The sequence below is a fragment of the Lissotriton helveticus genome, chromosome 1_1, assembly GCF_964261635.1.
Source record: "Lissotriton helveticus chromosome 1_1, aLisHel1.1, whole genome shotgun sequence".
NCBI classification, from domain to species: Eukaryota; Metazoa; Chordata; class Amphibia; order Caudata; family Salamandridae; genus Lissotriton; species Lissotriton helveticus.
The window spans coordinates 1,875,164,304-1,875,190,795 of record NC_136057.1 but is presented as its reverse complement, the minus strand read 5'-3'; the positions used below and the strand labels follow the sequence as shown (position 1 = coordinate 1,875,190,795).

The 26,492-nt window shown below is 45.7% G+C and overlaps 1 protein-coding gene across 1 annotated transcript in view; it reads left to right on the top strand.

Annotated features, from left to right (window-relative positions):
• The window catches only part of ASTN1 (astrotactin 1), a 751,257-nt gene that overhangs the window by 657,691 nt on the left and 67,074 nt on the right, over positions 1-26,492 (top strand). Inside the window, exons 15-18 of the mRNA XM_078659225.1 lie at positions 1,004-1,108; positions 2,050-2,238; positions 12,573-12,841; positions 19,297-19,430. Coding sequence (XP_078515351.1) covers positions 1,004-1,108; positions 2,050-2,238; positions 12,573-12,841; positions 19,297-19,430 — 697 coding nt within the window. The remainder of the gene's footprint in view (positions 1-1,003; positions 1,109-2,049; positions 2,239-12,572; positions 12,842-19,296; positions 19,431-26,492) is intronic.

Here is a 26,492-nt window from a genome sequence, read left to right as displayed (position 1 = left end):
ATAATGTCCCAGACACCTATCTTTTTTTCAGTGAATATATATATATATATATATATATATATATATATATATATATATATATATATATATATATATATATATATACCTCCTCAGCATAAATAGATGTCTAGTTAAGAATAGTAAGTCCATGCCTCCCTCTCTGCACTCCCTCCTCCTTGCTGTTTTGTTAGTTGATAGTCGAGTCGTGTTACTGTGACCTTTCCATATTTTGTTCTCAATAGTCCTTACCACTATCCCCTATCAGCAACAGGGTGTAAAACGATGTTAAATGAAGCACAGTTCCTTTCACCCTACTTCAAACACAGGAGCTCACTGTCAAGAGATGTCAGTCATTCATGAAGCCGCTGCAGAGTCTTCTATGCAGACAAATCAGTCTCTATGATTGATGTATTCACTATTTGATTTGCCTCTTTCAGAAGTTTCAGCAGAGGCTTGATCCTGGCACTTTACACCTTCACAGACATGATAGTTCACCGCCCTCAAATGTCTTGCCTTCTCCATTTAGTTGATTGCCTGTATGCTTTCAGAGTGCTGCAGAATGAGCTACCAGGCTGCACAGTCCTGAAATTGGCACTATTAGTACCCTCACACAAACTGTCTTTATTACTGCTTTGTAGTGTTTGGCTATAGACAGTCTTAGCCATCTGTTTCCAGATGCTAATGAGTTCCCTACAGTAAGGGCCTGATAGATCATGGAAAGATGTATGCCATTCAGTTGCCATGATACCTCATTGATTCGGGTTGGCCATTTTCAGCTTACTAACTAAATATGCAGGAAATTCTGCTACCTCCACATGTCCATTGTTAGTAGTATAGACATGCACGCCAGATGCGTTGGGACGTAAATGCTTGTTTACATGACACTACTGGCATTTATATAGCACACAATCTGCTTTTGATGTGTCATTGCAGCTGATAATACCATCTTCCAATGCAGTTGACCTGTTTTGGCCTGTCATGATATCCCTGTTTCCTTCTTCAGGAATGGTCAATTTCAGCGAGGTGTCTGGATACCCCCTGCTGCAGCGTTGGAAGGTCCGCTCAGTGATGTACCATGTCCGGCTGAACCAGGGCTCAATCTCACAAGGTGGGTAGAACCAATATTTTGACAATTTTCCTCCCCATACCCCCACAATTTCCCCGATACTTGCTCACCACACACACACCATATTTTATCCGTCCTCTAGCAAATTCTCCATAATCTCCCTTGCCTTCCTGTCACTGTCCTGTCCCTTTTATGATGTCAGTAGGATTTGGAACATTAGTCTAGACTTGTGGTGCTTGTAAAATTAATCTGCGACTTATCGCACTGCATTTTAAAACGCTGATATTTGAAAACTCTACATCAATATTTTTTCTAAAAAGGCTTTTTAGATGAGACGGGTACCTCAGGTTCGCTGCAGTCTGTTAGTTGCACAGGCACAGCACACGGCTGCTCAGGGTCCCTTCTTTGACTCATAACAATGAGGGGTCGGAGGTCATTATGCAGGATTTTTTTTTCTGGGTGAGGAGACACCCAAATGTCCTGTTTGTTGGTAGATGTCCTATAATGCTGGAGGTTAGCCGAATTATAAGTAATTGACGTTTAGGCACGGGCTACAGTATAGGAAACTAAAGTGATCTGTCCAAGTCTACACAATTTGTCAAGTGAGGAAGCCAGGATCAAATCATACCACGCTTGATAAAATAGCCACTGGGGCGCATATTTACTAGATTTGTGGCGCAAGGCAACACAACATGTTACCTTGCTGTGTTGCCCTGCATCACAATCAAAGTGCAGGAATGCGTCGTGTTTACCCAGCAATTTGCCCTGCTTTGCATTATTCATTTTTTGGTAGACATTCAAAGCCACGCAAAGTGGCTTTACATGGTTTCATAAATATGACTTAGAAGTTTGCTTTGTGCATGTACCACGTTGCGTGGTGTGAGCATGACGCAAAGCTCTCATAAATATGCCCCTAGTCTTATTTCTTCATTCACAAATTTCTACCAATGCTAAGTTTTCACTTGTCCTCTTGTCTTCTGCAGCCTTCAGCCATGCCTTGCACTCCCTGGACGGGGCAACCTCCCGCAGTGATTTTGTGGCGCTGCTCGACCAGTTTGGCAACCACTACATCCAGGAAGCTCTGTATGGGTTTGAGGAGTCGTGCTCTATTTGGTACCCAAACAAGCAGGTGGAGCGTCAGCTCCGGCTAGAATACGAGGATATCAGCAAAGGTAAAGACTTCATTGGAAGAATGACAAGAGCAATCTCTGTGGAAAGGATGAATGCGTGAATGTGTGCTCTCACCTGCCCAACCCCCCCAACTCCAGCTTCACCCTTCAACATCCTTAAGAGAAGGAAAGACTGAGGGCCATAATCATGACCCGGTTTGCGTTGCTGTTGCACCACACAAGGTGGTGCAAGAGCAACGCAAACATAAAGTCATATTTTTGGAGCCCCGCAAAGCAACGCGTGGCTTTGAATTATTTAAAAAATATGGAGCAAAGCAATGCAATGCAGTGCAAATCGCTGTGTTGCATTACTCTGCGCAAGGGAGGCATTCCATGGGCATTGTGTGGGGATTCCCCATGCAACAATCTTGGTTTTTTAAACATTCCCAGATTTACCAAATCTGGTCAACCAGGGAATGCAGCAAAAAGATTAGCCTTCCCAGGTCAGAGCTAACGAAGATATATATCTTTGTTTCTCCTCGTTATTTCCTCAGCACACATAGAAAGAGGAAAATGCCTCTCAAGATTAATTTTGTACAGGAAGTTGTCCCTTCCTGCACAAAACCAATCCCGCCTACTACACAGGAACCCTTGCCAGGTGGTGCAAGAGTTCCCGCGTTGGTGCTAGGCTGCAAAAATGGCACCAGCACAAGGAGAAAGGACAGGAATGTGCGGTATTTGATAAACACGCATTTCCCAGTGAAACAGGGCAGCAAAGCAAGGTGACTTGCTTATCTTAGCCACAAGGGTCATAAATATGGCCTTGAGTCTTTCCAGCAGAGAGTCAAACTAGTAATCTGCTGGATGCACGCAGGTCTGTGTAGGAGGTACATTACCTTATTGAACTATCCCACATGGGTTGTAAACAGTAACCCTCAGGTTACATGCTAAGCTCGGCATCAGGTGCATTAGCCTAGAAAGAAGGGAAAATAGCAACAAGGGATAATTAAAGCCGCACTTCCTAACTAGTCACTATGTACAAGCTCAACAAATCACTAATAGTATTATTGCCCACCTTCAAGGTCCACTGCCAATGGACTTGACAGTAAGATTACAAAAAAACAAGGCACAGAGAGGCAACACAAACAGCATTAATTGCTCAGGAAAAATAAATCTTTCTGGAGTCTTCGGTATGAGTGATCTTTCATTTAATGTTTTCAAGAACATGGGTGCAAGATGCATACAGATGCAGCCAACATGTTTCACCCTGAAAAGGGCTTCATCAGGGCAATGTATACAATATGGTATCTTTTGAGATAGCTCAATCAGCTTCCTGTTCTTCTATCGTTCAATAAAAACTCGATGTTTCTGATGCGTGTTCGAATGTCGAGAAAGTTTTGCAACTAGAACCGTCACATCCCATATAACCGGTGCAAAGTTTTCTCTGATATGCAAAATTGCACTTACAATATGAACAACGTTATTCATGGAGTAGAAAGCTGGCCAACCGAGGTGTTGTCAGTAAGCTTCAAGTTTGCGTAAGCGTTGGCTGCATCTGTATGTATCTTCTACCCATGTTCTTGAAAACATTAAATGAAGGATCATTCACACCGAAGACTCCAGAAAGATATATTTTTCCTGTGCCATCAATGCTGATTGTATTGTCTCTCTGTGCCTTCATTTTTTTGTAATCAGGTGCTTTAGCCCGCTGCACCCCTCTAGGATATATCCAGCACCACTTGAATTACACAGTAAAAAAGGGCAAATTATGCGGCAGGACTTTCTAAATCATGCAGCACAAAAAAAGCGACTGTGCGTCCATATTCCACACATTCTATGGCAGTATTATGTTGCTCCTTTCTCATTTCAACTCACATTTATACAAAATGGATCACAACGCTATGCAAAGCACAAAGGTCTCTTTGTAAAGAATAGTATACACCTTCACCGGATTCTGTTGAAAATGGTATTCACCAACAAATAATGGTTTTAGCTTGTACAATAACATTAGAGCGCCATTTTATTAAGACCTTCACTTGTAAACTTCGAACATGTATATTACACATGTATAATGTTAAGTGTGTCATTAGGAGGCACTGTGAAATACAAGTCAATAGTTCTTATAAAATAAATAAACTGTCAGAGATATTTCTGTATTATGATTTATAACTATTTTGAGAACAGTATCTGTGGCATTGCCTGAATTTAAATTAATGATGAAACAAAACATGTACATGACGCAGACAGAACTTTTTCCTCCCTGAAATGCATTTAGTATGTAAGAAAGGTTTTCCTGCGGCAAACAAAAGCCGGACCCAATGCACCAATTTGGGGCAATAATCTACACTGGGCAAATTATTCACCTAATTAGGATTTTTGTAAAGTGTCTGCCACTGCATTGCACCAAGTGTACCAGAATTCTGTAGTGGTAGTTATTGATCCATTTGAGCTTTAAACACTTTTTTGGGTTGAAATCTGCAAACTGTGCGGCAAATGATGCAAAACACAGCAAGTGCAGTAAATCCATACCTATACAGTATATGCCACGGCTGTGCTTAATAAGAGCTGGTGGTTGCAGGCGGAAAACCCACACTTAGGGGCATATTTACAAGCCCCTATCACCACAGGAACGTTACATTTTACAATGATCCTGCTTAGGCACTTTGCCTCTTTTAGGAGGCGGCGTTAAACCACTTAACGTGGCTTAACATTGCCTTGTAAATAAGGCACCCTTTTACGCTATACTTAGTGTGAAAGGTCTGGGCAATGGGTGTTGCGGTTGGTATTCTGCTGCAACACCCATTGATTTTGACGCTGTCCCATATTTACAAGGGTGGCATAAATATGGGGCAGCGTCAAAATTAGGATGAAGAAAAACCTGGTCTTAACATGGAGAAACAAGGAGAAATGCTTTATTTCGCCTCAGTTTTGAACAGAAAAACGGCATGTATGATTGTTTATGTGCAGGAAGGTGTCCCTACCGGGAAACATCCTTTACAACGCAACTTTTACCACGCAGTGCTATTACAACGCAGGTTTTACATCGAAAACCAGTACAACGCATTGCGCTGGGGGGCGCTCTAGGATAGGGAATAGATTTAATTTACTATCCAACACCTTCCCTAGTGTCCACGGGGACTGGAGTTGGAATAGTAAATTAAACTATTCACTATCCAGCACCCCAAAGCGCTATGCGTTGTAATGGTATGCGCTGTAAAAACCGCGTTGTAAAAGCATGGGTGGTAAAAGCATGCGTTGTAACGTCATACATCCGTCCCTACCTGCCCATAAACAATCATTTAAAAAAATGATGATTTTCAACTTTTATGTGTGCTGCACAATGCAGGGCACATAGGAGTTACAAATCGCCATTTGTGATTGTTTATGGGCAGGAAGGGGCATGAGACAGCGTGTATATTATTCCTACCTGCTTTAATGTTTATCTGCTTTAATTTGTTAACCCACTTGTAGATTGGTCCTTTGACGGTGTGCACCTCCTGTACATTCTGCTTTCATTTTATCCCACATGTAGCTTGGACTTGACTGCGTACTCCCCCTTACAATGCATGCTTGGCTCTCCCAATGTGATCCCTCCCATCCTCATGACTCGTATTCCTCCCCTCAAGCTTGTAAAGCGCTCTTATACCCTCACGGGTCTGGTTCGCGCTCTACAAAACTATAAATAAATAACTGATATAAATAAATAAATAAACAATCATTCAACCCGATGTACGCACCCTTGCACTAAGGTGCAAGGGTGCCTGCATTGGCGCAAGGCAGTGTATTTTAGTGCCAGCGCTAGGGGAAACGCAGGGGTGCAGCTTAGTTTTGTAAATATGGTGCATCCCTGCGTTTTCAGAATGACAGAAAATGTCATTAGCAGGTTTTCATTAAAGCCACACTCCGCCATTCAGTTGCACATATGCCCCTTATTTTTCTCATCAGACTTTGATCCTGGGCCAAAGAGACAAAACATAAAAGGGGGAACAAAGAGAAAGATGACAATACAGTGACAAAGAAAGTAAACAAGGTTAAAAAGATACTTGAAATAGTGAGATAGAGGGGCATTGAAGGTATGGTGGTGGGTGAAAAAGGAATGTCGTGGAATCAAGACGATGCAGCCTTTGTTTTCAGCATCCTCAATATTCAGGAGCATTGGCCGCAGGCTTCTGACCAAAACCTTGGGCCCTAGCACTCATTCTTTTACAAATTAAAAGCCGGAATCATATCATTCAAGCTGTATTGCAGGGGGGCATATGTCATTCACAGAGGCCTCTGCAGAAGGTGCATTAATTTGCTTTGCGGACATTCCCTTTTATACCTCTGTCATCTTTTGAGATGTGGTTGCCAGGCTGCTCCAAAGACTACAATATGTGAAATATGCATTATTTTAATTGAATTTAAATGTATTCTTTTTGCCACTTCTTACAGATTTTATATAATTTTTTTATATTTGTAGCTTTAGTCAGCTTCACACATGATTTGTAGTTTTAGTTTAAATTTTATTCCAGATGCTTCTTTTTAGTTATGATTTGTAGCTTAATTTATGATCAGTAGTTTGTTTTTTACAGATCTTTAATTTTTATTTCAGTTTAATTGATATTTTCCAGTTTTAGTTAAAGTTTTATTGTTGCTTTGATATATGTGCAAATTTAAGCACACAGTTGTAAATTTGGCTGCAGTTCTATTCCTAATTTGCAGAATTAGTGTCAGAGATAATTGTTACTTGTAGTTTTAATTAGTTTTATTTGTGATCGTTAATGTGAGTGTTGAATGTTAGCTTTAGTTTTAATTTCTTTTTTATTACGGGGCATTATTTTAGCATTCTTTTATTGATTATTTGTAGTTTTAACATTAGTTAAACTGATACGTCAGCTGTGTTCTCACTGAGAATTTTATGTTTTCATTAACTTGATGATAATGACTTTAGTGCCAGATTTGTGGTGTTTTTGTTTAATTATTCTATTCATGATTTTAATTGTATTAGCTTTGAAGATGACTCATAGTTATATTGTCGATGTATCTAGTTACATATTGCTATTTTTTTATATTTACTGTGTGTATTCAGTTTTCAACGAACATTGATGATTATCTTTAGTGCCACGTTCTACATGAAAATGTTAGCTTTGCATTCATTGTCATTGTTCAAGTTCTGTACATTTTGATAATAAAGTTTAGTTTTAGTGATAGCGTTGGTGATGATTTGTATTGATTCTTGACAGCATTGCCACAAATAATTGTAGCTTTTATTAAATTATTGATGTTTTTTTTTGTATCGGTCTTATTGCCTTTAGTGTGGAGTCAATGTTACTGATGCATTGTTTTAGTTTTGCTTCTAGTAGTAAGCTTCAATTTTCGTCTACATTTAGTGATGACTTGTAGATTTAATTTTCCTTATTAATGATTTTTGTTAGATTTCCTCTAACGATTGTTACTTTTCAATAATTTGTATTTTGTTTTATTGGAGATAATGATATAGCAATGGCATGAACGCAATGTGCAGTGGCGCTCTGTGCTTGGAACACAGAATTACGTGCCATTGCATGCCCAATTCAGATGCAAGGTGCACATCTACAAAAGTCGAAGTATAACATGTAAAAGATTATAGTTTAATCATTTTAAAAGTAGACAAATATTGATGGGAAAAATAAATAAACAGATTGGGTAGTCTAGATTTTCCATCAACTATTTGTCCATGTAGTCAAATCAGAAATATGCAAAGATTTTTAATCTTCAATACATTTTACTGATTTTAGTTTAAGTTGTTTATTTTTTAATTTCCATGTATGCAAAATACAAGAATGTAGTATATGAAAGAAAACGTGTTACATATCCAAAATATTACAGATTGGAAATGAAAATATAAAGTTAGAATCTGCTTTATTGGGTACGGTAGCACACCATTATCTCATCATAGACAATCAGCCCTCAAGAGTCTCCATCACATTCACATGGAGCAGGGTGGTTTTATTTTTATTTGAACTCTCACTTGAGGCTGGGATAATGTGCTGGGAGCCATGTAACAGAGGCTGGGGGGACAAAACGTAAATGAGAGTTAAAAGACTGATAGTTGGGGGGGAAGAGGAGAGAAAATGGGCGTAGGGGCATCCAGGTACCATCTGCCATGCAATAGGGTGTGTGTGTGTGTGTATATATATATATATACATATATATATATATATATATATATATATATATATATATATATATATATATATATATATATATATATATATATATATATATATATATATATATATATATATATATATATATATATATAAATGCTCCAGGTTGCCCAACGTACCAGGAAGCACTTAAGGACCAGAAATGCCATGTGGATCAAAGCAGCTCTTGTGATGCGGCCTGACCGCTGAATCGGGAAGCTGCCCGGTTCACTGCGGAAGGACTGGTGCCGGCAATATGACCTTGGGGCCCATTCCGGGCAAGCACCAGTGATCGACGGTCTCCTGGCACCTATCCAAGGTTTGAGTAGCCATCATAGACACTACAAGTCCCACAATTCTGTGGTTATTTGCCGAACCTATCAGCATGCGGCATGAGTGTTTTAATGACTATGAACGCCGTTGGGGAACCGAAGAGATCGGCCTTTGAGGAAGCTCTTAGCGAAACACGTCAGGCCGCATCACAAGAGCTACTTTGATCCACTTGGCATTTCTGGTCCTTAAGTGCTTCCTGGTACGTTGGGCAACTTGGAGCATTCATTTTTCACGCGGCAGCCTAGCCGCGGAGGAAGCACTACTGCATTAATGGTTGCGGGCCGCTGAATTGGGAAGCTGCCCGGTTCACTGCGGAAGGACTGGTGCCGGCAATATGATCTTGCAGCCCTTGGGGCCCATTCCGGGCAAGCATCAGTGATCGACGGTCTCCTGGCACCTATCCAAGGTTTGAGTAGCCATCATAGACACTACAAGTCCCACAATTCTGGGGTTATTTGCCGAACCTATCAGCATGCGGCATGAGTGTTTTAATGACTATGAACGCCGTTGGGGAACCGAAGAGATCGGCCTTTGAGGAAGCTCTTAGCGAAATGAGTCAGGCCGCATCACAAGAGCTGCTTTGATCCACTTGGCATTTCTGGTCCTTAAGTGCTTCCTGGTACGTTGGGCAACTTGGAGCATTCATTTTTCACGCGGCAGCCTAGCCGCGGAGGAAGCACTACTGCATTAATGGTTGCGGACCGCTGAATCGGGAAGCTGCCCGGTTCACTGCGGAAGGACTGGTGCCGGCAATGTGATCTTGTAGCCCTTGGGGCCCATTCCGGGCAAGCATCAGTGATCGACGGTCTCCTGGCACCTATCCAAGGTTTGAGTAGCCATCATAGACACTACAAGTCCCACAATTCTGTGGTTATTTGCCGAACCTATCAGCATGCGGCATGAGTGTTTTAATGACTATGAACGCCGTTGGGGAACCGAAGAGATCGGCCTTTGAGGAAGCTCTTAGCGAAACGCGTCAGGCCGCATCACAAGAGCTGCTTTGATCCACTTGGCATTTCTGGTCCTTAAGTGCTTCCTGGTACGTTGGGCAACTTGGAGCATTCATTTTTCACGCGGCAGCCTAGCCGTGGAGGAAGCACTACTGCATTAATGGTTGCGGGCCGCTGAATCGGGAAGCTGCCCGGTTCACTGCGGAAGGACTGGTGCCGGCAATATGATCTTGCAGCCCTTGGGGCCCATTCCGGGCAAGCATCAGTGATCGACGGTCTCCTGGCACCTATCCAAGGTTTGAGTAGCCATCATAGACACTACAAGTCCCACAATTCTGTGGTTATTTGCCGAACCTATCAGCATGCGGCATGAGTGTTTTAATGACTATGAACGCCGTTGGGGAACCGAAGAGATCGGCCTTTGAGGAAGCTCTTAGCGAAACGCGTCAGGCCGCATCACAAGAGCTGCTTTGATCCACTTGGCATTTCTGGTCCTTAAGTGCTTCCTTGTACGTTGGGCAACTTAGAGCATTCATATATATATATATATATATATATATATGTATCCCAAGCCTCCGAGCTTTAAAAAACGCACTCTGTGGGGAAGTTGTTCACAGAACTTTATTGGCAAAGCAGTGGCGTCACGGGCCCGCAATTTATGTCCCTGACGCGTTTCGGTGCACACCTGCACCTTATTCTTAGGGAAAGGCAAGTTTAAACATCCGGGCTGGACTGTCGCTTCTTTTACCCTTTCAATGCATGTGTTCTCCAGTGAACAGCATCTCTTTGTATTTGACATTTCGGCCCTCCAGTGAGCGTGTCAAATACAAAGAGAATTACGGCGAAATATTAAAGTTGAACATGGGACCCATTGAAGAACACATGCATTGAAAGGGTAAAAGAAGCGACAGTCCAGCCCGGATGTTTAAACTTGCCTTTCCCTAAGAATAAGGTGCAGGTGTGCACCGAAACGCGTCAGGGACATAAATTGCGGGCCCGTGACGCCACTGCTTTGCCAATAAAGTTCTGTGAACAACTTCCCCACGGAGTGCGTTTTTTAAAGCTCGGATGCTTGGGATACATGGACAAACACGGCATCTCCGGCCGTGGAAAAACGCACCGCTGCTGACACCGGGAGGCTTTCTGTGTGGCTGCAAATCAGGGCAGCCTGTTTCCAGCGTGAGGAACTTTGATATTGTGGCAGTGGCAGCATGGACCTGGGGCTCACTGGAGGGCCGAAATGTCAAATACAAAGAGAATTACGGCGAAATATTAAAGTTGAACATGGGACCCATTGAAGGGGAGGAATTGAGGACTGCCGCTACCAGCATGCTGTTCACTGGAGAACACATGCATTGAAAGGGTAAAAGAAGCGACAGTCCAGCCCGGATGTTTAAACTTGCCTTTCCCTAAGAATAAGGTGCAGGTGTGCACCGAAACGCGTCAGGGACATAAATTGCGGGCCCGTGACGCCACTGCTTTGCCAATAAAGTTCTGTGAACAACTTCCCCACGGAGTGCGTTTTTTAAAGCTCGGAGGCTTGGGATACATATATATATATATATATGCGCTTGTAGTAGGTTTTCTTCTTGTGCAGGCCTTCCTATGATCTGCTGCCACTAATTGCACAATATAAGACCCTGTACCTAGTATGGGGTGGGCTAAAGTCAAGTGAGAGGGGGTTTAGGGAATTATGCAGCATGTAGGTGGTCCTGAAAATCATCTCTCCTCCCCCCTCGCTTCTCCCTCTCCTCTTAGCTCTATCCCTTCCGATATGTGCTCTATAATCATTCCTCCTCTGCTGTACATCTCAGCACTCCACTGGCCTCTATCCCACCCTCCCCTGATAAGTGCATTTTTCTTTCTGTGCCCTTCACTCCATCCCCTCTTTGCCCTACAATATATTCCTCTTCTAGAACCCTCTCTCATCTACAACCCATTCATGCAAGTCATACAGCCTATTCCTACTCTCTCCTGCAACCCACTCTTCCCCTGCCCTGCACTTTACCTCCACCCTGTGTCACAACTCACTATGCACCATTCACGCCTCTCTTTTTTGCCTTTGTCACAGCATTTCTCTACCCTGCATGCTCTGTCCCCGGCGTCATTCCCTCTGTCTGCACCTTCTTCCTCTATGACCCATCTGTCCTTGGCCCACCTCTTCCTATATCTATCTTGCACCCCTTCCCACCTAATCCATCTCCCATTCAGCGACGCATTTTGTCTGTTGGGCCAAAATAAGTGATTGATTAACACCCATATTGATTTCTCTTGGATGGCTTCCCATTGAAGTGAATTCAATATATAAGATTGCTTCTATCACCCATACAGCCATACACACTTCCACCCCTCGCTACCTGGCCAAAAAACTCAAAATAACAGGCGGCTCCAGATCTTCACTCAGTGGTGAAAATCTATGGCTCGAACCTTCAGCTTTCAAAAGGGAAAGACTTATAGCACAATCCTTCTCAGGTAATGCAACTAGAATTTGGAACTCGCTACCTCCAAATGCTCTCACCACTGCCTCCTTCTGGGTTTTCAAAACAGATCATAAAAATCTCCCCTTCGAAAGACACTTCTATCAGTAACTCTCCTGGCCAAGCTCTCCAACAGGCACAAGCCCCCTCATGCAAGGTCATGGCCCTGATTGTTCATGACATTCACTAGAGCTACTAAGACCCTCTGTGTTATGTATTTGTGTAACCGTAATCTCTCCACCTTCTCCTAATATGTAATATTCAGTGAATATGTAATTTATTAACCTGTAACTTTCACCACGAGTAACTGTTGTACATATAAGTATAGATACCTACTACCGTGATACTCTGTTTCCTTATGTAACTTACTTCGGTCTATTGTAAAGCGCTCTGACGCCTATGGGTAAAGTATGCTCCATAAATAAAATAAATAGTTTGGTTCCCCATCTTGATGTTACTCTGTCCCTCAGGGAACTCCCCGTCAGACGAGTCCGAGGAGCGGGAGCGAGAGCCCAAGGTACTCACCTTCCCAGAGTACATCAACAGCCTGCTGGAGGCGGGCACCAAGAGGATGGCAGCCGGGGTGCGCATGGAGTGCCAAAGCCGTGGGCGCTGTTCCTCCTACTGCCAGCTCTGCCACGTCACCTCCAACCCTGACATGCCTGCGGAGCCCGTACTGCTTGAGGTCACCAAGGCTGTACCCATCTACGAACTGGTCACCAACAATGCCACACAGAAGGTAAGGAAGGTGCCAAAGCATGGGTGTAGGGTGGTGCATACGTATGCAGACTGAGAATGCACAGATAGAGGGCACTGGTATAATACACACAAATATTGTAATGATTGTCTTGTTTCATATAACTGTATGGTGAATTATCCTGATGTTCATCTGATCTTCTGTATGCAACATTTATACACCAATAAAGAAATTAACAAAAAAGATTATAAGGATTTTACTGGCCAAGTATTAATACCAGAGGGGATTAGAAATGTTACATGTTTCAGCGGATATCCCCAAATCCGCGAACAGTCAGATGATAGACATGATCTGAGTTCCCTGAGGAAATTCTTGATTGTCTCTTTGCCAAACTCTAAGCAAAAGCTTGCAGGAGTTAATGCAAGTAACTAAGATGAAGCAAAACACAATTCAAATATGATTAGGAAAATATAATTCTCTTTCCCTTGGTCTAGGTCCACTCTCTCCCTGCAGCTCAATTGTGCCATCTCTTGCCTCCAAACCCCGACCTCCTCCTTGGGAGGTTCGAGGCTGCTGCCCGCTCCAACTGGAACCAGACTGCCTGCAACCACCGTAACTTTTCTCAGTCATTCTATTTCTTAATTTTTCCCTGTTGTGCCACTGTTATTGTTCCCATCTGTGTCTTGCTCTAATTCCACCACTGTTTTTATTTTCTCGTGCCTGCCTGTTCCTTTCGCCTGCCGACGCTGCTGCCCCTGCAGCCCCTCCCCCAGAATTCCCCCCGGAATTCCCCAGCTCCCGCCTCCCAGCCTCTCCTCCATCCCACCTCCCCTACTTAATGGCACACTGAAGGCCCGCCAAAGGCAAGCCCATCTGAGCCTGTCCGCAACTCGACCGCGACCAGCGCCAGGAACCTTGGACCTCCCACTACCCATTGCTACAACACCACCACCCTCCTCGCACTCAACCCTGGAAGACTTAGAGAATGCCAACAGACCTCGCCGAACACGACCCACGGCGAGTTCTTCTGCCTCCACTGCCGCCAGACCCTCACCGCTACCCCGGCCTCCAACACCACTGACGCCAGCATTGGTGACACCCTAAAATGCATCCTCCTAAATGTACGCTCTGTACACAAACAAGCCATCGAAATCTGGAACCTACTCGACTCTCTCTCGCCCGACATCACCTTCTTCACAGAAACCTGGACCAACGCATCCTCTGCCACAAACACAGCACCGCCATCCCAGACAGATACAAGATCCAGAGGAAAAACCGCCCCAACCACCCAGGAGGGGGCCTCGCCATCACCCACAAGAACACCCTCCACCTCACCACCTCCAGCGAAATCTTCCCCTCTGCCGAACACCTGCACTTCTAGATACAGACCACCCCAAAAGCCACACTCCGAGGAACCCTCGTCTACAGACCCCTGGCCCCTGAACACCCTTCGCTACCACCATCACTGACTTCATCACACCCCATGCCATCGCCTCAACAAACGACATACTCATTGGAGACCTGAACTTCCACCTCATCAACCCCAGCGACCCCAACTCCACTATCCTTCGTGACAACCTCACCAGTATCGGACTTAAACAACTCATCAACACACCGTGGCACAGAGAAGGACACACCCTCGACCCCATCTTCGCGACAGTACACAGCATCCAGTTCAGCCACACAACACAGCCACCTTGGACCGACCACCACTGCATACACTTCTCCATCAAAAAACCCAAGGCACCCAAACCAGTCCCACGCCCACCCCGAAGGAACTGGAGCAAGGTTACCGACGAGCAACTTAGCTCCACCCTCACCCGAAACAACCACACCTGGACACCCGACACAAGTGACGCAGCCAGAGAACTCCACACCTGGATCTCCAACTGCACAGAGGAGCTCACCCCAGGAAAGCCGCCTGGTTCACCACCGGTCTCCAAGAAGCTAGACGCACCTGCTGACTCCTGGAGAAGAACTGGAGAAACACCAAGACAACCGAAAACCACACCACCTACAAGGACACCATGACGGACCACCACAACCAGATCAGAGCCACCAAGAGGAACGTCATCCACAACAAAATCCTGGCCAACTCCCCTAACTCCAAGGAACTTTTCAGTCTCATTCAAGAATTCACCGACCCACGCAGTGAAGCCACAGACATCACCCCATCCCTAGACCTCTGCGACAAGCTTGGAACTTATTTCAACCTCAAGATCAAAAACCTCTACGACAACCTAATTGACCAGGCGCTACAGATGGCCACGCCCCCCAGAAACACCAGCCAGTCCGCCATCTCCAACTGGACACCGATCACGACCGAAGACACCGCCTCGACCATGCAAAGCATCCACTCTGAGGCCCCCTCCGACCCCTGCCCCCCTCACATCTACCACAGAGCTGCGGCCGCCATCACACCCGAACTACAACGCACCATCAACACCACCTTTAAAATAGACACTGTCTCTGATGACTGGAAGCGCGCAAAAGTCAGACCCCTGCTCAAGAAGCCTACAGCTGACCCCACCGACCTCAAGAACTATCGGCCCATCTCACTCCTCCCCTTCGCAGCCAAAGTTGCAGATAAAACAGTCAACAGGAAACTGACACGATTCATTGAAGAGAGCGCCGTCCTTGACCCGTCCTAATCCAGATTCCGAAGCAACCACAGCACAGAGACTGCCCTATTCTACACCACAGATGACATTCGCACCCTCCTGGACCAAGGCCACTCCACAGCTCTCATCCTACTCGACCTATCAGCGGCCTTTGACACCATCGCCCACCACACACTAGTCGCGAGACTACACGACGCAGGTATACAAGGCACAGCCTTGGACTGGATCTGATCATTACTCACCGGAAGAAGCCAAAGGATCAGACTCCCACCATTCCTCTCCGACCCCCACGAAAATCACCTGCAGAGTCCCACAGGGTTCATCACTGAGCCTCACCCTCTTCAACATCTACATAGACCCCCTCACAACCATTGTCCGACAACATGGCCTCAACATTGTATCCTATGCCAACAACACCCAGCTTATCCTCTCCCTCACCAAAGACCCCACCACTGCCAAACTCAACTTCCAGAAAGGAAAGCGAGATGTTGCAGTTTGGATGACCAACAGCTGCCTGAAGCTCAACGCCGAGATGACAGAAGTCCTCGTCCTTGGTACCACCCCTTCTGCATGGGACAGCACCTGGTGGCCGACCACCCTCTGAAGCCCACCTACCCCCTCAGACCATGCCAAGAACCTCAGCATCATACTCGACTCATCACTCATCATGAACCGACAGGTCAATGCCGTCACCTCCAGCTACTTCAACACCCTCCGCATCCTCTGCAAGACCTTCAAGTAGCCTGGGCAGCTTGGCATTTTTATTGGGTGAGATAGAAATTTAGAAATTGTGTTATCTGTTGAGTGTAGACATTCATGACACTGGCATTTGTCAGATCTGGCTTGAGCTGTGGGCGGTGCAATGTGCTCTGGCCTCTTGTGAAATAGCTCGGGCTCTATCACTTATGTTTTTTTTACAAATTAAACACTGGATTCATACCCTGTGAAACCACCGGCACTAACTGTGAGACAAGGTACAGCCCAGCTCCCGTCCGGCCCATAGCAGAGCTGGGAACAGCCACCATTCTCCACAGCACTGCTGTGCTCTTCACCTCCCTAGAATATTAATTGGGTCACATTGTTTTGCACTATTTCCCATTAAACAAGCAGCAAACACAGCGCAAATAGATCAATTCTGTGTTTTGCACCATCGCAAAATTTATATACTTCGCCTACCATGATGTTGAAGTCAAGGTGTGGAATTGCTTGACAACCCCACTTGCGCCATGGTATTGCTATCAAGTGTTCAAGAAGGGTAAGTCTGGGAGTGTGAGGTACAATATTGAAACTTGGATCTGTATCCCATAAAGGCAGTATTGTAGGGTCCAAGTTAAGGGACAGCCTTTTCCACAGTTGTGGGCTCAATGGTGTGTTAAGTAGTTGAAGAGTGGCTGAAACAGTGCTGTTTTATCACAGTAGGCAGTGGTAAATCGTTGCTTGTCACAGGAACTACAAGGGATGTGCTGCATTTGTCTGGAAATGTAGCCTCATTAGCTGACACATCTAAAGTGAAACAAGAACATAGGAAAAAATCAAAACATTACATAGCATATCTAAACAAATTAGTCAAAACAAAGTACAGCACAACAAAGTAATATTGCAGATATGTAGCCCAAAATCACAGGAGCACATAAAAAACAAAGCAGAACACATCACATCACCACTACAACAAATGTCCACACAGCAAATGTACACAGATGTTCTTATCATGTTATCAGCTCCAGAAACATTCTGTGCCTTATTTACTAAATGTTGACTCACAGCTGTGCAGCAAGCCTTCCTGCTGCAATGCTGTGTGTCAAAAGAAAAGGGCAGGAATGCTCCAAATCTACAGGATACGGTGCATTCTCGTCCTTCTCCCCTGCGCCGGCACACAAACAGCAGTCGAGCGCCAATGCAGACACCCTTGTGCCATGTGCAAGTGTATCTCCGTTGCAGGGATGATTGTTTTTGTTCATGAAGGGACACCTTCCTGCACATAAACAATCATTACAGGTGGTTTGCTCCTCCTATGTGTGCTGCAATGCAGCTCACTTAAGAGCAAAAAACTGGTGAAATAAAGGTATTTTTCCCCATAGCGCCATTTCTACGTGTCCCCTGGGGAGGCATAGGATTCTGTACATTCACAGGTTTACAACACTTTGTGAATCTGGCAATATGTCAAGTTGCATTCTTGTTGGGTGGGAACACCCACAGCAACCCCCATAGAACGCCCCTTTCATGCAGAGTATTGCGTGAAAGGGGCCCATAATTACAAGGCCATGAAAGGCACACAGGGTGACTTTATATGGACAGACACAAAGTGCCGCTGGTGTGTCTAAACATGAGACTCACCAGCGGCAAAACGGGCTTGTAAATGAGGACCTCTGTTTCCATAATATGGTAGTAAAGATGTTTGAAGCAAGCATTGCCTCATCTCACAACCAAGGACATGAAATAACACCCATTCGAAAACGTTTTTTTTGTCTGACTCTTGCTATAGTCACTGAATGTTCTTAAATACCTCGAAAGAACAGACAGATTTGTGCAGCAGCGCCCCCTGGTGTTCAGTTTGCAGTATAGCACTGGGTATTGATCTGAATGCAGAAAATGTCATCTGGTGCCCACTCGAAGACATTTGAAGCTCAATGAGATTTTGCTGGGGTAGTGGAGTAAATCAATGGTTTAACTGTGACATTTAGTGGTCAGTTTATAAATCACATTGGGTAAGGTCTTATCGCGAAGGCGATGCTAAGACAAGTAACATTAGCATATCATAGGTGCTGCACCAATGATATCTAACCCGGGGGCTTATTAAATATCCCATATATTATATCATTATTAAAAAAAAGCCTTACCTGCACAGGCAGCAGCGAATATATGACGTTACAATGCATGCTTTTACAACGCAGTCTTTACATCGCAACTACCATTGCATTGCATGATTTTACAATGCATGTCATTACAACGCATAAAAAAAACTACCATTACAACGCATTCAATTACAATGCATACCATTACAACGCATTACATTACAACGCATAATACTTTTAGGGCAACAGTAGGGTAAGTGTTGGATAGCGTAGGGGTAAAAATTGCTAAGTGTTGGATAGTGTAGGGGTAGCAAAATTCTATTCCCACTCAAGTGAATGCAACAGTAGGGAACGTGTTGGATAGTGTAGGGGTAAAAATTACTGTTCCCATGTACCCCAAAACCCATACCCACCCTAATACAACAAAAATTTCCATTACTTACCTTATAATGCGTTGTAATGGCATGCGTTGTAATGGCATGCTTTGTAGGGACATGCATTGTAATGACATGCATTGTAATGGCATGCGATGTAAAGGCAATTGCATTGTAACCATTGCGTTGTAAAGGTAAGTCGTTGTAATGGCTGAGAGGTAATGGATGTATCCCGCAGCAGCCCGTGCAGGTATGAGCCATGGGATGGAGGGGCCGGGTGGGGTGATTCATTATTTTTTTAATTTTACCTCAAGGACGTTTGTCGAATCCTCCCCCCCCCCCCCCCCCCAACCCAGTGCTCTGCTTTTACCTGCACGGGCCACTGCAAGTCCCTTGCGCCACTGATGCGTCACTTTTTAAAAATGGGATATAGTGACGTTTGACTGCGCAAGGAGTTTGTGAATAAGCCCCACCCCTCGTTGTGGATTTTGATGAGGTCGGTGAAAAACTCTGGCCCATTAGAGGGTGATGCACTGTGACGGGCTTTGGTCTGAGTCTTGGATAGACAAACCAATATAGTTTCCTCCTTCACTGGTTAGGCCGAAGGGAATTGGGGAGGAAGGCGACTGCCTATATTGAAGAACACATGAAATGTGAAGCGCTGGGCTTACTATAGAGTGTAACTGGCTCTTGTCTCCATCCTCTCCCAGCTGCTGCAGGAGGCCATGCTGAGCTCGCTCTGGTGCTCTGGAAGTGGAGACGTCATTGAAGACTGGTGCCGCTGTGACGCAAGTGCCTTCGGTCTGGATGGTCTGCCCACCTGTGCGCCCCTGCCGCAGCCTGTGTAGGTCACGCGCACGCTGCCACCTTCTCCCGTCTCCTGCGCTCTTCCTGCTTGCTCCCCTACCTCCATTCCATCCAGTCTTTCCAACCACCTGGCTGCTGTTCTCTCCACCTACTTGTCGTTTTCTTTTCACCTAACCACTGTCTCCTCTCCCTTGGTACTACCCTTCCTGACTGGTATCCCCATCGCCTATTGCCAGTCTTCCACTGCGCACTGTCTTTCCCCTCCTTGCCAACCTCTCTGTTTATCCACTGTCCTTTCCAGCTATCCTTTCCCCCTGCCTTATCCCCTTGCCTACTGACGTTTCTCCATACCCCCCAAATTTTCCTAGAAGCCACTGTCCTGCCTCTGTGTCCGCAGCAGCTCCTTCAACTGCCCAATGTCCTCTCTACAGGCCAACTTCCCTATGTGCAGGACAACTACACTCTCACTACACGTTCTGCCCCCTCTACTTGTCCTTTCCCAAGCCCCCACTATCCTCTTACACCTGCTTCCCTCTCCTCAAATCCCCTGCCCTCTCCTAGTCCTTTCCGTCCTGCTTCCTCCCTCCTCATCCCCACATCCACTGCCCCATCCACATGTTCAATGTCCTGTCTCTGCGTTCACTTACTTCTCTTTGGGTCAACTAACTTTCCTGCATCACTGCTCTTTTCCCATATACACTGACCTCGCCTGCTGCCCTCTGTCTTCTAACCAAGCTCACTGTCCTACCGACTGGCCTCTGCCCATGGTCACTGATCTCAGCAATGTACTCTGACTTTTCCACCTGGCACAAATGTTTAAATTAGCCTCATTCTGCAGGAGACCATCAAGGCCATAGCATAAAAATATGCGCCCCCACTGCAGAACACATTGAGGTGCCCTGAGTCTCCCATATCTCGCAGATATTCATTGGCCATGGGCTGGATGGGGGGGGCTGTGCCGCAGGGGTTGTGGGGGCCTGTTTTACGCCTCTGGAGGCCTTGCTTATAGTGGGGCCATGGAGTCTTAGCTTTATGGTGGCAGCCCACCCACTCTGCAAGCAGCCCCCAAGGCAGCAGCCTACGGGGGGAAGCCAGAGTGGCCAGTAGAGTCATGGTGGCAGGGAAGATGGGGCGGGCTGAGCAGGAAAGCATGGCACCAGCTTGCTAGATGGAGGGCCGGGCAGACCAGTGTTATGCTGTTGAATAAGGGTATCCATGGACACAGGGTGTAATGGCAAGAGGGTAATGTCAATAGTGCAACAAGGGGTAAAGCTCGCAGGTAGATATGTCAGGAAAGTGATGGGGCGCAATACCACAAAAGAGATGGCAGCAGAGCCCTTCATGCCACGGAATGTCTCCTTCAGTGTTGGTTGCAGGCCGGGGGCACTGGCAGATTTTTCCGAGGGACCAGGACATATTTATATTATCAGACTAACTGCCAGATTCATCAAAGACCCGTTTTGCGAGTCTTTAATAGCGATTCATAAGGAATCGCTATTAAGGACTTGCAAAACGGGATTCATGTAGGAATTGCAAAAAATATTGCGATTCCTACATGTTCCTTATATGCGATTAGCAATTGCTAATCGCAAATAAGGAATAACTCCCCATGCATTCCTATGGGCCTACAGGCCCATAGGAATGCATGGGGAGTTATTCCTTATTTGCGATTAGCAATTAGCTAATCGCAAATAAGGATGCGATTTCAAGGGTGCTGGGGTGTCCAAAGGACACCCTGTAGCACCCCTGAAATGTAATCTACATTGGTGTTGCGCACACACATGTCCAAAGGACATGTGTGTGTGTAACATGCAACTTAGAAAAATGCATTTAAATGCATTTTTCTAAGTTTTTGCTATTTACCACGAGGTGTGACCTCGCGGTAAATAGCGGCCCAAAATTGCGATTTCGCAATTTTAAAATGATTCATGAATTGCATTTAAGGAATCTCAAATAGAGATTCCTTAAATGCAATTCTTCGAAATATGTGCGAATTCTGTAATAGCGATTTTTGCATTTGGGATGATGAATCCCAAATGCAAAAATTGCACTCGCAAAAGGCAAGATTCTGAGAATCTTGCCCTTTGCGAGTGCAATTTATGTATGTATGTATGTATGTATTGGTAATCTTTTATAGCGCGTATCTGTCACCCCACGGGTATCCTGGCGCTTTGACTGAAAGGATCCTGCTGCGCACCCTGCTGTTTAAAAACTAAAAGGATGCAACCCTAGGAAAGAGATGTGTCTTTAACTTGATGAATCTGGCTGTTAGACTCTGAGCAAAAGAGAGGAATGACAGACGAGGGAAACAGAAAAAGGAAGACAAAGATAGGCACACCGTTACAAAAGGGAGAACGCACTGATACAAAATGAAACCTGCCAGAGTGAGATAAAGATACAGGAAGTGTTGGGTGGTGGAAGAAAGAGCCATGAAGTAGAATGTAGACTAGGCAGCCTTGCTATTTTGTAACCCTGGCATTTGGCAGCACCGGTGGGGGCAGGGCTGTTACAAAGTGTGGCGGAGGGGGCATCATGCTTGCTCTTTCCAGGGCCTCACCACGCATGACCGGACAGGGACCCCGAAGCAGCCTTGGCAATTTTGTCTGACCGGCCACCACCCCCTTTGGTGGGGGGGAAGCAGTCAGGCAAAATTGCCCCAGGCTGCTTCACAAAACCGCCCGCACTGCTGCTTTCAATACTGGGGGGCAAATATAGCTGCATCATTGCAAAACCAGCCCAAGTAACAAAACCGACCTCCACCGCTCTAAAACAGCTCCCCCCCCACCCCCACCCTTCCAGCCTACTGGGAAAACGCCTATGCCGTCTACCACCAGTCCGGCCCCGCTCTCCAGCCAGCTTGTGATCTTCTATAATAACAAGGCAGCTTATGTGCCTAGATCACTGGATGGCGCTATACACAAAGGTTTCTCTTTCCTGATGCACATTCGTTTTTAATACTCAGAAACAGGTGGTAGTTGCACCCGGCAAAAACAGAAGAAGCATCCTGGGCCGGACTGGCCGTAGTGGGCACCAGGCATTTCCCCAGTGGGCCGCTAGAGTGGGGGCTGGTTCTGAGCCCCTGGTGGCCATTTTTGTTACCGGGGTCGGCATTATCGCCCCCCTGTAACAAAATCAGCCGAAACCGTCCATCGCAAACTGCTCGGCTGCACCCCCCTCACCCCAGGGGGGCCGGCCAAGCAGTTTGCCAGGGCCAGTTTTGGTTCCCCGTCCGGCCCTGGAAGCATCCATATGGCCCCACATTAAGTTTTGACTCTGGACCTCTGAAGAGCTTCAGGCAAGTATCAAGGGGGGCCCTCACAGAAAAGTTTGTGCCCCTGCATTATTATTGTGCAAATTAAAGACTGACCCAGCCTCACCTTTACGGTTCTCACATCAAAGGCAGACATAAAAAGTAGGATGATCGGAGGCAACACTATTGGCAGAGAAGAGGCAGCAACCTGGCCCCCAACAACCATTTGTTGAGAGTCCACCTCATAGAATAGATGGAAAACTGCTCTTCGTTGCCCATGGCGTCAGGGAGGTTTCCCAGATAGTCATGAAGGAACAACGAACTGTGTTGACCATTTGCTCACAAATCCACTTCCTCTTCATTTTCAGTATGAATGGCCTTCAGAGACGCCAACTGGAATCCCCCCAAACGTCTTGGAAATAAATTCTCGTAGTGGACCCTAGCACAAAGCCAGGGAGCATTGTAAGCAAACTTAACCATCTGTATGTTGATATCGGGGCAAGGCACTTCCAAGAAACACGTTTTGGAAATAATGAGACCACATGGTGCATTTTACATCACAATCTTTAAATACATCCGATGCAAAGCTATAGGTTTCATTGGCAATACTGAGGAGAAATTAATATAACATTCTCGTACTTCTCTGCCCCATGCACAGGAGTACTATTTTTACCATCATCATAGCCTACTCAAGTTATCATCCTATTACCGCGCACACTCATACAACTTAGTTAGTATGGAGTTGAGGTGGTGGCAGTGCACAGAACTGGGCGGGTACAGAGTAATAAACATAAACCAGTTTTATGCAGATGTACTTGACCAGTGCCCACTTACAGACCTACACTACGTGTCTCCAGGTCTTATGGCAGTGTGCACCTCCACACAGGTCCCCACTGCATGTAAGGCATGGTCAAAACACATCGAGGAGTGGAGGTGCACAGTTCTAGGCGTAGAGGCGGAGATCACGTCCTGTTACACACTCAGACCTAAGGGGTCTCCTGCCCTCACCCTCCTATGGGGCAAAAGTGTCCTCTTTATAGGGCTTAGAATCTAGCCATATCACAGTGGAGTGTGATCTACATCAACCCACTGAGTAGAAATCCTCTCATCATAGTTTGGTAAGAGCGGAGCCCGTTGTTTTTGGTTTTTGTTTATCACGGTCCTGATGAATGCCGCGGACCCAACTGGGCCTTTAGGCAGAAACATATTCATCCCATTGATAGTGGTGTGGGGACAATAATATCCCCATTACACCAATCACCTTATTTTAAGCTACCATATAGATGCCAACACTATTAAATTGAAGCTGACACCTTTAATGGCCTTCTCCCATGGGCCCCCACTTAGTTTAGAAGTGCATCCCTGTTGTCAGGTTTATGCCCACCCTCTATCAAACCAAGTTTTTAGAGGGCGAGGACTGGTCAATGATGAAGCATGACACCAGGCGGTGTATGAGACTAGTCCTTCACCTTTTGTGAGTTGCCTGCACTCACAGACAAAAAACAGCACTAGCGACACCCCACTGGGAGCGGCTTCATTGTGGTACATGGTCAACACACACTCACAAATATGAATATATAGTGTGTGCGTGTTCTTTTTGATTTTTTTTAGCAATACGGAAATCCGTGAATTGATACACAATTCAATATTTGGTTGCGTCACACTTGTACCCACAGCTCATGAGAACATCAACAACATTAACCCAAATGAGCTCTGACAGTGGTATAAGAAGACAAGAAACTAAAAAACTGAAAATAGCACAGTATTTCACAGAGTTTGTCGAGATCTTACCAGTCATATGCAATTACCACCACAGTTACCGAGGAATTAGGAGCAGTGACCCACCACAAAAAATGCGATACACAGTAACACTTCACATCTATTCTGCAATCTGCATGTCATCTGTTTGCTCTGCCCCAGCAAAGTCACTCTGTCTCTGAACCCAGGTCAGGAATGGTTCCCAAATGTTTCAGGGTCGGGAACTTGGGGGCATAAGTTCCCAGAATGTATTCAACTGTGTATGGCCATAGGTGACATCAGCAATCCATCCATTAAGCGATGGTGCCCTCCTCCTACCCCAATGTACTGTAATTTGACACTTAGCGAATAATAGAAGCAGTGCGTGCAGCTTGCGCAGCTTAGTCGGGGTGTCTTTAACATATCCTAAGAGACCTAGAATGGGAGATGGAGCATCCAACACTCCAACAATTTGGCTCACTGAGTTAAAAATCATGACCAATATTCTGCAATTCTTGGACAGTCCCATGCCACATGTAAAAACGAAGGAGGAGAATATTTGTAAACGCCAACAACTATTATCTTCTCTAAGTCCCTGCGGTACAGGCCTATAGGTGTTCTATAACATCTGTGCAGATATTTAAAGTGAATCAATCAAAGCCTGTAATTGGGAGAGAGCTCCTTAAGTTGTCTACAACAGAATTCCCACTGTGCTTTGGTTAATGGGGTGTGAAGCTATTCGTTCCAGCACTGAAGGGATTTAGGCTTCACCAATGGAGCAGTGTTTTGCATGTGCGTATAGAGTCGCATGACAAGTTTACGGGGAGACGGGGATCTCAATAGGTTTTCTAATGCAGGCAGAGCCGGGGTAGCCACCAGAAAATCTTTGCAGAGGGCCCGACATGCTGCACACAGCTTATGATACAGGAATAGCTCAGAGAAGGGTACCGCAAAGGTGTGCATGTGCATCTTCTGTTCTAGTGTCTTACGAACCTCGTCCCCAATACAGGGCATCATTGGGTTCTGTGCCAGCGGGATTGAGGGGGCATACAACAATGGGATGCCCGCCCGCTTGCGCAGCTCTTCCCATGCCCATCGCAACGTTCCGGCTGTGTCTATGTCTCCACGAGGACTCTGTAACGGTTTATAAATAGCCACCTTAAGTGGGATAGGCGCAACTGCATCAAGCTCTACCGCCACATAGGGTTAGAAGGGGGTCGGGTGGACCCAAAAATTCAAGAATTGAGCCTGGGCGCAAAGCGCATAGAGGTGCATGTCCGGAGCACCCAATCCTCCTTGATGCAACTGAGCGTCAACAGGTCCCAGGATGCTCTAGCCTGCCCACCCGCCCATGCCAAGGAGATGAGATGCGACCTAAGAATGTTTAAAAAGTGCAGCGTGAGTGGGATCGGAATGTTGACAAATAAATACAGAAATTTGGACAGAACAACCATTTTAGCCAGTGCTTTCCTCCAAGCCAGGGACAACGGCAGCCTAGACCATATCTGAACCTTCTCCTCTAAGCACATGACAGCCCGCACATAATTCAGATTCCAAACCTCCTGTGTGACCCGACTGATCCATATGCCCAAGTACTTGACCGCCTCGGCCTTCCACTTCAAAGGAAACTCAGAAGTTACCCGCAGTGTGCTATCCGTCAAGGGGAATATCAATTTACAAAAATTCCAGCCAGACCACCAAATTGGATAAACTCCCTCAAAATTGAGTCTAGATTCTCCTCCGGGTTAACAAGATAAAGAGTTACGTCGCCTGCATATAATAAAATGAGTAGGCTCCTGGAGCTGAACCCTATACCACGTGATGTGAGGTGTTGCATAATGCAGGCAGCCAGGGGCTCCATCACTATCGCGAAAAATATTAGTGGGGAAAGGTCACAGCCCTGCCTTATACCACGCGATCAGACAGTAATCCGTTCACCCTGATCCGAGCGCTGGGTAAGACATATAATAGCCGTATTTGATCAATGAAGAGCGGGCTGGACTCCATGGCCGACCCAATATGACAAACAAGTATGGCCACTCTAGTGTTTTGAATGCCTTGGTGGCGTCTAAAGGAGCCACTGACACGTGTACCTCTGGGTGCAGATAATGC